The sequence below is a fragment of the Numenius arquata genome, chromosome 2, assembly GCF_964106895.1.
Source record: "Numenius arquata chromosome 2, bNumArq3.hap1.1, whole genome shotgun sequence".
Lineage (NCBI taxonomy): Eukaryota > Metazoa > Chordata > Aves > Charadriiformes > Scolopacidae > Numenius > Numenius arquata.
The window spans coordinates 80,570,342-80,583,104 of record NC_133577.1 but is presented as its reverse complement, the minus strand read 5'-3'; the positions used below and the strand labels follow the sequence as shown (position 1 = coordinate 80,583,104).

Genomic DNA, 12,763 nt, shown 5'->3' with positions numbered 1-12,763 from the left:
ACAAACTAGAATCTGTCTCTTTAATACCAAGTTGTCAAGCATCAGAAAAAACAACACCGTCTTCCACATTCCTTTAAAAAGAAAGAAAATCCACAATTGTTGACCTAAAAATAATTGGATGCCTGTCCAATAATTGGAAGCATCAAGTTTGCTGCATTCAGGGAAATCAGAATGATCTCCCATTAGAAAAACAAAAACAACAAAAAACACACAAAAAAACCCCCAAAAAACCCCAAAACAAAACCACAAAACCCCAAAAGACTGAAGAGGTGCCAAGGTTTGACCAGATCATAATTTCTGTCAAAAACAAGCCATATCTACATTTCTTACTCTTATATTAGTATAATCTAGGAGAAATTATATACATTGCTTCAATTCTTAGCAGCCATAAGGAGCAAAAAAGCAACGTCTACTAGATTTAGAGTGTTTCCACATTTCGCACAGAGACCACAATCCCCAAGAAAGATATTTCTGGAAATAGGGAAGGAATATAAAAAATACACATATAATATATAAATATATATATAAAATGCAAAATAAATATATAAAAAATTATATATAATATATAAATTATATATTTTATATAAAAATTATAGTTTTATATATATTATATATATATATAAATATATATAAAATGAAAGCAATAGAAAGAGAGGGGTAAAGAGAAGAAATAACAGAAAAAAAGAGAACAAAACCTAATTATAGTAGACTAATTACCATGGGCAAATACAAGCTTTCATCTCTACCCCTATTTCAGAACATGCAGGAATAAACTCTATTCAGGAAAAAAAAAAAAATATTTTCTACTATCACTACTTATTTTTCTTGTTTCTATATGTATTTCATGTCATCACATGAGAAACAAAAATTAGTAAGAAATTATCCTGGTAGCACCTTTGTTTTTCTCTAAAATTTTTTCAAGCACTCATCACAATTTTCTATTAATACTAAGTTGCTTGAAAGTGTACAGAGACAGAAGGAAAAAACAGAAAGATCTGGGTAATTACCATTCTGGCACAATAAAATACTCACCCTAATGGATGCTTTATTGCAAAAGACCTTGTTTATAGCAAGCCATGTTGGAAGATCCAGCATGTTCTGAAGCACCTCTTGATCCAGCTCTAAATTGGTCAGCTGACCTTCCCCCTTTAACGTACTCAGGTTGATCTTGTCAGGTGACAGATTTTTGGTGAACCTAAAACCAAACATACACCTTAAGTAAATGCATATAAAGCAATCAGAGCTGTCCCATGTGTAGCTGATAATTTAATTTAAAGCAATGGTCTGGGGGTGGGGAAATCATCTTGGGTTCTTAGGTACAATTTTACCCTGAAAAGAAATGGTGCTGTGGAATTGCTTTGTCCATCTAAATTTTCGTATCTCCTTAACTCCATTTACAAATACATAAACAAAATCAAATATATGATGAAGTAAATACATTATGAAGTTATTTGTTCATCACCCAGATGTTCATCACCCAAAATCCTTGATTCAAAATATTTAACTATTTATTTTAAACTATATAAAGGTAGAAATGAATCTATTTCACTCTTCTTTAGTTTTTCAAAAGAAGAAAAAAAAAAATAAATCCAAAACCTCTACAACTTAAATTGTCATTCTTAGAGTAAGCAGGTGTGGCTTAGAATTCACTTAGGAGCAGTAACAAAGAGCTAATCCTTATAAATAGTACCTTTCTGTGTATATTTACAGTTAAAATCTTGAAATGAGAAGTTTTATTTACAATATTCATTAGGTTTAATCGTAGAATTTAATAACATAAATTAGAAAGATGCATACACATATATAGCAGCATGGTGTATATAAAACATTGGGTGAAAACTTGAAAGGTCAATCTGATATACAAGGAGTAAAAAATTTAACTATTTAAAGGAGTACATATGCAATAAATTTCACTATACTTCAAAGGCGCTATGATTTGCTGACACAATAGAACAATCTATGTGACTGTGTCAAACGGTTCACATCCTTGTGAGATAACATGACAAAAATCATGGGTTCTCTACCCTCAAATCAACAGCTGTAGCATTCTACCTACCACAAGCTGAAGAATAGGCTATATTTAACCACATTTGCATTCTGCCATGCAAAATTGTTTCTGCTCATGAATTGGGTCTACTTTTACAAGATCGTGTAGGAGAAAATACTACTGTTTGCTTTACACTTTGTGACTTTTCCCACCGAAATCTCCCCATGCCAACATTCTGCAGGCAAAGAGCAAAGGGGTTGGTTTGTCTGCCCACAAGGATGGAACGTCACCCTGAAGCAACGCCCCAGATGGTGCAACTCCAACATCTCCTTCCTGTTCAAGAGATCAATTTCTAAACAAACTACTACTACTATGAGGTCCTTATTAAGTCAAGAAGGGACAAATGGTGGAAGACGGTGAGGAAGGCTGGCAAGCTTTTTCCTCTTTAACACTTTCCAAGTGTGGCTTGAAACATGGCAGGCAGTTTCTCAGTCCAACTGCTTTACTGCGTTCTTGCGATGGTAAGCTTTGGAAATGCATTTACCAAGCCTGACAAAATGCAAACATCCAGTTTCCTACTCCTATGAAACATTCAGCCAGACTTCATGAACTTACAGAGCTTCATCACAAAGAGGAACTCTCAAAGACCAAGACATCTGGGGATGGAGGTATACAGGGGAAGAAGCTTGTTCAGAATTAAAAGTTCAGTTGTCTGGTGGTTTGGGTTTTTTTACTATACCAAGTCTGAAATTATTCAGCATGTATTTGCAAATAATACTACACATGCTTATGACAGAAGTGTTGCAGCTGTTTCTGTATTGTTTACAAGGCATAAATTATCCAGAAGGAATGAACTTTGATTCGTGAATAATATATTTTAACAACTTCAGTATTAAGAGTATGTTAAGATAAGGCTACTGACATATATTTTCCTTGACAATGAATGTACTTCTAAATGCTCCATTTAGAAACATCATGAGGGGAATAAAGGACTTAAAGTTATTGAACTTTCTGGTTACACTTCTTTGTTCCTTTTAACAGGAAAGAGTAATGAGAAGAGCTGGATAACCTGCCTCAGCAAAACATCCCTTCAGTAACCACAAAATATAATGCCTCCTGTCTCAGAAATCATACTGACAGGTCTCATCTGACTCGGCTAATTTAAATTCCTAGAAGAAAAACAGCAGGCATTGAATGTTTTCAGTCACATCACAGTATCTCATACTCTTGACTTTCTAGATGAGGGTCAACATAAGAATGACAAAATGGTGTTTAAAGTCACATTTATACAGTGAATGCCAAAACACTCTGCCATTACACACACACACACAGCCTCCTGAGACCCATGCTTTGTGGAAGAAGTCCACCCCAGGGTTCCCTGTTGCTATGCCACACCAGAAATGCCACTCAACTTGGAGACAGATCTAACCATCATCTTGGTCTCAACTGCAGACGCATCAAAATGAAACCCGGAGTATCTACGGGAACGGGTTTCCAAACTTCACAGCAAGAAAGACACCAAAATACCATTAAGGAGGAGAATAGAGACAGCAAAGCCAATCTTGAGTTACTTCTGACATCCTTCAAACAGACAAAATAGGAGCCAGTCCTTCCTAACTAGGAGCAGGACAGGAAAAGCAATCTCAACAAGGAGCATCATTCCCCCCCATTTTTTTTAATTTTTTTTTTAATTCTTCTGAGAGTGTTGCTTTGAGTTTGTTACTTCTTCTGCAGTCAGTGAAAGGAAAAATGCTCTGTGTGCTGCTTCATTCAGTACAGACCGACACAAGAGGATCTCCACCTGTCAAACCGCACCCTTCATTTTGAGAGTCCCAGAAAGGAACTCTTAACAGGCGAGTTGTGAGAAGGTACTTCAGGTGTAGGCACCTCTGGCAGCAGATCTCTTCACTCCACTTCCATGGCTGGAATGCGACTGATGCTGAGGAGACTGGAGTGCTTCCCGAAAACCTATAGTAACTTCATAATATACAACAACCACATCTGCTTTGTCCATCTCCTTAGTCCAGAGCCAATTTTCCACTGAGGATGCCAACACTTCACTTTTGTGTGCCAGTTCCGTGCTCCTTCTAAACTCAGTTGTTCCACAAAATATACTTTTGTTTGCTTGCTGAATATTTTCAGCACTTTAGAACTATTTCATACTATTTGATATAACAGGAAAAAGTTTTAGTTTTATACCATAACCCTTACCTAAAGAAAAAAAAAAAAAAAAAAAAGTTGACCTCTTTGGGCAGCTAGGCCTGCAAAACACAATGTAATCGTACCCATTAGTTAGAATTTAGAAGAATACAGATTGTCATGCATAAAATTAAAAGAAGAGCCAAACAACAAAAACAGCAGCATTTTGAATTAAAAATATTTTAAAAAGCCTTAGGGCAACCACAGCTCTCCAAACAGTATTGTTCTAGGATCCCACAGTACATCAAACCAGGACATGCTCCACTGAGCCAGAGAGCTTTGACTTTTCTTTCTCATGTGCTTCACATTCACTCAACGGAGAATCAAGGAGACGATTTACCACAGACACACTGATGTGTGTCTAGAGCAAGTTCTAGTGAACTTGCCAGGAGTTGGTATGATCATCACTGACAAAACTATTACCCAGATAATACCTGCAATTTAGTATTTTACTGCGATTAACTTTTAATTTTATTATTAAGTGTTAATATTATTCTAAATATTCTGGTGTTGGAGAAGTTTTCTAACATTTATTGACAGGCAAAATCTAAGGAGGAGGCAGCACGGCTTCGGAAGTTGGCAAGTTATCTCTACGTCTAAGGAACTACTGTGTCTCTTAGTACTGTAACGTAGAATGCTTAATTGCTTGAACTTTGAGAAATTATTACGCGATTGTATTTATGATACGATTTTTATGTAAAGCAGAGACATACTTCCCATAAAGTTAGGGTTGAATCATGTAATTCTGAATATGTAATTAGAAATCTTTAATCATGTCATGATATTTCATGGATTAGAAATCTTTGATAGGGGAAAACCATTAAAAAATTCTCTATGAGCTTTTCATATAACTACTTAGAACTAACAATGTCACCAACTTCATGATATGCACACTTTCTTCTCTCTGACTTGGAACAAGCAAACAGCTCCCTCCCAGCCTGCCTTTTGTTTTTCACAGTGGTGCTCATTCCTTAGAATGAGTTAATTACTCCTTAAAACCTGGGTTAAACTGGGAGCAGAGGTCTTGACAACAAGGCCATTTCCCTGCACAACATCCCATGAACTCCTGACTGATGTTCCTTTTCTAGGGAACAGGCCGACTGCTCATACCCACTAGTTGGTACTGAATAAAGAGGAACAGAGAAAAGTAAAAGGCAAAGACAAAAGGAATGCAAATAAAAGACATAGTTGAGTTCACCAAAGCTTTCTGTTACACCGTTTGGCTGCAGCAGTAAGACATCACTGTTATTGAGACAATACATACTTGGTTTGCTAATACCGCAAGATATTCTTAGCAAAACTGTTTTCATAGATTTAGTTTCAATTTCACAAATTACCACTCCTTTCTCAAAACATATGATTTGAGGTTTGAAATACTATATCCAATAGCATTTCAATTCAGTTGAATATTCAATTCTGTAAGGTAGATTGATGCTATAAAATATTTCACACTTTAAATGCAAGAAGCCAGAAATATGAAGTTATCAATCCCACAAGCAGGCTGACATAGGTTGGATACATATATATATATATATATATACACACAAACATACATGCACAAAGTATTACTATGCAGTTATACAGATGGTTCAATTTTAATTTACAGAGCACAGAATAAGAGTTTAGTGAATAGTGTAAAAGACTGCACAGTAACAATCATATATAGACTAGTAAGTTACAATCACTGTATTTTGTCAGAACCACAACAGTTCTTTTAGTTCTTTTCTCTCTAAAACAACTAAAAATCTGCACATGCATTTTCTTCCTTGCCCAAAATATTTATTTTCTAAAGTTTTGCTTTTGACAACACAGGCTTGGAGCTCTGAATGGAGTACTCCACCATGCTTGCAGAGAAGATAGCCAAGAAGTGAAACTAGACAAAAAAAAAACCAACCAGAAAAACAGTAGAGAACACAGGCGAAAACACTTCTCTGAAAGCACAAGCTTATGGTTGTACAATGAAGGCCACAGACCACACGAGGCTTAGAGCAGTGCTCCACAAAGGTTTGGAGAGAATGCCAGATGCCTTGACAAGTTTGTCAACAGAAACTCCAACCTCTGGATTTAACAGAGAAGTAATGAAGTCTGGATTTCATCTGAACACAGGATTCTCAGCTGTTTTGCACATCTGCTGAATATGCAATCTCTTCCACCTGGCTCTACCATATGCTTCCCCTGCTTTTTAAATAAAATTCCTTTAGCATTTTGATCCTACATGTATGTTCTAATCGTGACAGACTACTAAATCAGAATATTTGCCATGTTGCTTATTTCTTTGTTATGAACTACAACTCCTTAAACAGATATATGGTTCAAAACTGGCCCTCAAAAAGGGAAGCATGAACTACCAAGCAGTGGCAACTGTATCAATAACAAAACAGCAGAAATGGAACAGAAGGATAATGTGGATTTTAACTGTTTCACCTGGCTGAACCATGTTATTAGACCACTAAGGAACTAAGTTTCTGAAGCAAGAAAAAGTCTTTTTTCAACTGAGTTTCTGAGGAAGATACTGGCTTCCCATGACTCTAGGTAACACTGAGAAGGAGGTCTACTATCATTCTGCTCACCGTACTACTTAAAATTTTAAGACTTTGTGTTTAAAGAGAAGAGGAACAGCACTAACTCTTTGTCAAATCTGCTACAGAAACAAAGCACTGGTATCACCAGAGTGTTTATTACCATTATGAGTTCCACCCATCCGGTGTAATACCACAAATCAAAGCTGATTTTCAATAACTGAAAAACAATCTAAATCCCTCCCACCTTTAAATAAGAAAAAAAAAAAGCCACAGCAAATAGCATGATGCAGGCAACATAACCATTTCCTCTCGTATTTTCTTTCCTGTAGTCAGAAGAAACATCAGTGTCTCAGGAACAAAACGTCACCTGCAAATAATGAGTTCAGGAGCATTGCTATACATTTTACCCATGGCAGCACATCATTAGTTAAGTCGTCCAAAGTACCAAGATGCTTAGGTCTATTTAGATGGCAGCAAGTCCTAGATGAGAAAAAGACAGACTCCCTAGATTAAAAAAAATGAGTCTACATACCAGTAACATTAAGCACAGTGACAGAAGAGTTCTTAGTAGCATTCCCTTCTTGATCCAGGTATGACAGGAGAGAAAAAAGGTGAGAGAGACTACAGTCATAGAGGATTAAAGATTTAGCTGCCGTTAAGTGAAGAGCAGACAGAATAAAGAGAGGCTTTCCAAACGCAACAATTGATTGACCTCTGTTGAAAGAGTAAGGCATTAATGAAAATTTTGCATGGATATGATAGACCAGGGAAAAAATCCAAATACAAATCCCAAAGTTCTGCAAAATACGTCTATTTTAATCCTTCAGACCTATGAAACAAGATTAGAATCAAGCAACTTTTACCTTCTCTTGGTACTTTAAAAAACTTCAACCAAAAATCATCACAAAAGCTGCTACAAAAATTAACTGTACAGTAAAGGCTTAAGGTTAGTAGAAATTGGTCAGAAGACCGCAAGAGCAACAATATCTATCGAATATGTCCAAAGGATATGCAGAAATCCAGAAGCACTGAATGTATTTAGTAATGCCCTAGAAAAAGCTGATGAACCGCAAAGTAACAAACCTTATGAGTGATTCCTGGCTGTCCTAGAGATGTTCTAATTTTAATGCAGTGTATTAAAGCAGTATTTCAACCAGCAAGAAACCATTAACTATGGTTTATGTGAGATTTGGAGTAAATTAGTTTTAGCTCCACAGGCTGAGTTAAAACGTGTAAAAGTTGACAGGTAACATTAAAGTCACATTCATCAAGTCCACAGAAAACTGACCTTTTGAGGAACTCAAGACATCAGCAAATGGCTTTGCAGCAACACTGACTCATTGATATGAAAGATACTGAACATGTGAAGATATAATTCATGGAAACTACTGGGTTCTAAGTGAAAGATACATTTTTAGAAAATAAAGCTGGAAGGTAAGAGCCAATTGATGAAAAACTGCCTGGGATACATGAACATTAAAGTACTTCTATGTAAAAAAAAACAAATAGTAAGTAATACTAAATATCACCAAAATATCACCACAAGATATGATGGCTTTCCCTCATCTTGGACACTACATCCATTTCTGAAAAAAAAAAAAAAAAAAAAAAAAAAAAAAAAAAAAAACACAGTAAAAGGAAACACTCATTGCAGAACATTTTAATGCCCATGAAAACATCAGGTTAGAACACAGTATCAAAATCAAAAGCTTGAAAGACTTTAAAAAGAAAAAAATCAAGCATTTGTGGTAGGGTTTGTAATACGTGCTATGCTTACAACATAGTAGGATTAACCAAACACACTCTGACACATAAACACTTAAGTTCTTTACTTCAAAATACTTACAGTACATTCAGTTGAAAATAAAAATTTGTGAGTATAAATTTTAATATTTCTGGTCAAAAAAACTCCCACAAACAATGGCACTCTGGCAGTCTGCACCAGGAAGGGAGCATTGCCATAGGACTATAAAATCCCACCACCACTGGGTAACCAGTAGGCAAGTCTATGGCGAACATAACTTTGGTGGTCTGAGAAGCTACCCTCAGCCCTTATCCAGAAGTCTTCTGTATCAGTAATGTTGTGTCCTGCACGGATTGCCAAATACCATGCAGTTTCCTCCCAAGAAAACCCTATCAGTAGATGAACTGCAAGGGTTACCATCCCCTCATTCTGCAAGCTACAGGGAATCACAGGGGACTCCTAAATGGCAATACCAACTACAGCAGCTACACCTTTACCCACGGGTAACGTGGCCACCTCACATGATTGTCTGCATGCTCTATTTAATCACACCTTGAACTTCTGTAGAGTTGCCAGGTGTATATTTGGTGGCTGAGGGCAACATGGAGAACCCTGCATGGCCTGCATGGAGAGGATCTGCATGATCTGTTGAGCACCATCTTGTGAAGGTGCTCACAGGCTAACCCTCTGGAGCAGGACAGGGCATTCCCCTGTTTGCACACCCAGCCCAGACCTACTGCTCTCAGCTGGCCATGAGTTATAGCACACTAGACAAGTCCAAAACACTACCTACAACCCTACAGCTTCAGGTGGAACTTTTCAGCCTGCAATACAGGACCTGAACCATCTAACATTCATCAGGCCTTTTAAGCTATCATAGTCTAAAGACAGATCTTCCTTTCCAGGCAAATCACTGATTAGGACCCTGACTCAACACCAGCCCATACTTGTATAACACGTCTGGTGCTGTGCCACACCATCCCCCTTATCTCTCCTATCCTAGGAAGTGGAGCACTGAATAGTACATCTGCTTTGCTGATGCGTTCCAAATAATTGCTTCCATTTCATCATGACACAGAAGGACTTCAGCGTGGACTCCTACTCTAGCTGAGCTCCTGAAGACAGCTTTGTACGCTCATCCATTCACTCTAAGACCCATTCCATACTGTCTCAAATACTGACATCCCCACCAACTCTCTTGACAGTATATAAAGCTTCTCCTAGTTAATTCTCTAATAATATATACAGGAAATTATTTTCTTTCTATTTGGAAAAACTGTGTTGGTTGCTCGTTGGGTACAGGCAGAACTGAAACAGCTGCTGTCATCAGTGGCTATTATCTAATTATGTGTCGTGCAGCAGATCTGCACAGACATAGCCAAGCACTGTGCATAAATGAGGAGCTTACACTGCATGAATGATAATCATCTTGCAAGCAAAATATTGCTCAAGCAATTTCTCTTTCATTTATGATACATCCTCACACAGACCATTATTAGCTGCTCTATCCCATGAGGCTTTTCACATAGCATTTACACAAGCATAACAAAAAATCCTTACTATACTAAACCATATGCAGCAAGGTATATGCAACTTCCACACTGCAGGCAGCAAAAATAACATTTTGAGAATTTGCTTATACTTGATAACTATTAAATTCCACTCAAAATACAGCATTCTGTACTCAACACAAAAAAAAGCCGCTTGATGAAAAATCATTTTGTAAATTTAAAATCAAGAAACATTGGTGCAGTGTAAAAGCATGACAACATCTGCCTTCTGGAAACTGCATTATTTATTTATGTGACATTAGCAGACATCTTTTTGTGAGAACTGATCAGTTAGCATTACAAAAATAGTATTTTTCTATTTTAATTATAAAAAAAAAAAAAATCAGCTATGCTTTTATGTACACTATGTAAAAAGCTGACCGATCCCTCAAATGTCTATCAATACAGAGGTGATAACCATCAAGTTACAAAAAGGAATTAAGTAGATGTAAATGATAAACAGCAAATGTCAAATAGCTTAAAGATATTGAGAAACATCTAGAAATTACACATAAAGGTATGTTTATAATGGCATTGCTGACCTACTTCATGAACCAGTTTTACAAATTCAGTTTAGGTCTTTTAAAAAAAACCAAAACACATAGCTGCATAGCAAACAATTATTTTTTGCAGAATTATAAGTTACAAAAACAAAGAGGAGAGAAAACCCAATTAACATTTCACAGAGCTCATTTCCTCCTGAATTTATATAAACGCATACCAGCTCTTACATTTAACTCTACAAAGGTGGGAGAGGGGAAGTTACCTGAGGGCAAGGTATTCAGACAAAAGGCCCCTATTCCTGGTGAAAGCAAGTGGTCAGTTGCCACGGCTTCCGAGAAGCTTCTGGTACTCATTTTGGTAGTAAGGATATTCGCAGCAAACCAATCTCCACCAGAGCCAGCTGGGATCGCTGCAGGGAATGGGACACAGGGGACACACAAGGGATCAAGTGCAAAGGGAAAAAGGAGTGATACAATAATGTAAGAGAGTTTTAGCTAAAAAAGATAACCGCAGTTGCAACAGTTTGTTACACATCACGACATTATAGAACTAAAAAGGAAGTAGACCTGTGTAAAATGCAAGATTCCCATGAGAATACCCCTTGTTATCTCATACTACAATACCGCAGCCATGTTTAAATGAACATCTTGTGGATAAAATTTTAATCATGCAGAAAAGGTCTATATAATACAGCCAAATCAGAGATACTCAGTAGGTATATTAGGAATGCAGGAAGAAAAATAGCCCGGAGATGTAGCATAAGAGGTTTTTATTTTCAAATGGGAAGTAACTTTTCAATTTTGTTTTGCTTAGCCTGAGACTTCTCAGCCCACACTATTTGTTCCTATTCACAGTGTCTCCACCTATTCAAAATTCACACCAAAGAAACGTAACTCTACAGACATAACGGAACAGGACTTCTTGGATTTGTTTTTGTGTTTGGGGTGGTACTAGAGACCTGCACACATTTGACATTATGATTTTGCAGGCTATGAAATTTTAGTACGTTAAGCTTCTCAAAAATTAAAAATCTGAATCTTTAATTTGGCAAACCATGTGGTAATTTAAAAAAAAAAATTTTGTTAACTGTCTTCATCTTGAAAAGATGCCTCAGCCTAAATATAATTAATTCCTACACTTTTACCCTTTGGGGTACAATAAAATCTAAGCATTTGGAGAGTGCCCTTGGTAGGTGGTATGTTGGGATATTTGAACAGAGTTTAAGAGATTTATCATTCTAGTGAATTACAGATGCCTATTTACCAATGATTATTTTTCTCAGGTGTCTACATCCCCAGCCAAGTAAGCAACCCTGTAACTTCCAGATTGCTGGGTAGCTGAATCCCAAGGTTGCAAGGTAACAGAAGCAGCCAACTTCTCTGACAAAATAAAAGCTCTGGTATTCTCAAGCTATATGGTGAGCTGCATGGCAGAGCTGCCACAAAATCTGTGCTGAGGGCATGCTCTGAACAGAGCAAGGCTCCTACATCCATGCAGGGGAGCCTGAAAGTACTAAAAGCCAGTTGAATTGTGAGTTCTTTTCTTACTTTCCTCTCCTGTTTCTTCTCACGAAAAGAGGAGAGAAAGAAGAGATCTGAACCGCAGTAAGCGCCAGCTCCACAAAGGCGTACAGAAGAACTCCTGCGGGAGCTACCAAATTGAGAAACCCAGGTTCCCCCAGAAGCAAATACATTATTGCTAGGTTATCTCCAAAACACCTTTATAATTTCATAAAACACTTCAGCAATTTCAGTTTGGCCTTTTGGAAGATATTCTGTTACAGAAGCTTAAAATGCAACATGACGCATGAAGCTACTAACAGAAATAGAAGAAAGTGAGTTTTTCATTTTTGTTGAAAAAAGCATTTATTGATTCCTTTTTGCTCATCAGAACACTTCCAACACATTCACACAGACAAAGCTCTTGGCATGAAGTCTCCACTTAAATACAAAGAGTACAAAGAGTACTGAATTACAAACATAGAGCAATTTAAAGTTTCATTATAATCCTGTATTTCTTAAATTCCCTCTTCTCCTCATTCTTTTCTGCTGTCTTAAGCAGCTCTGCTTTACTACCTGTCCTTTTTCAGACTTGTTTTTCTACTAGGTGCAGCAGCAGTTGTTTACGACAGGCATTATGCTCACACTTTCTATAAGCATTCAGATTCAACATAGATTAATCCAGAACAACGCAGATTGTTATGTCTACATTGCATTTTGCAATTTTCCCACATACTACACAAGCCAATAAAGTCAGT

At 36.9% G+C, this 12,763-nt stretch overlaps 1 protein-coding gene across 1 annotated transcript in view; it reads right to left on the bottom strand.

The window, feature by feature from the left end:
* The window catches only part of BLTP3B (bridge-like lipid transfer protein family member 3B), a 42,042-nt gene extending 39,918 nt beyond the window's left edge, over nucleotides 1-2,124 (bottom strand). The window contains exons 1-2 of the mRNA XM_074167969.1: nucleotides 2,057-2,124; nucleotides 1,033-1,195 (exon numbers count right to left, since the gene is read on the bottom strand). Coding sequence (XP_074024070.1) covers nucleotides 1,033-1,195; nucleotides 2,057-2,124 — 231 coding nt within the window. The remainder of the gene's footprint in view (nucleotides 1-1,032; nucleotides 1,196-2,056) is intronic.
* Between the last annotated feature and the right edge of the window lie 10,639 nt (nucleotides 2,125-12,763).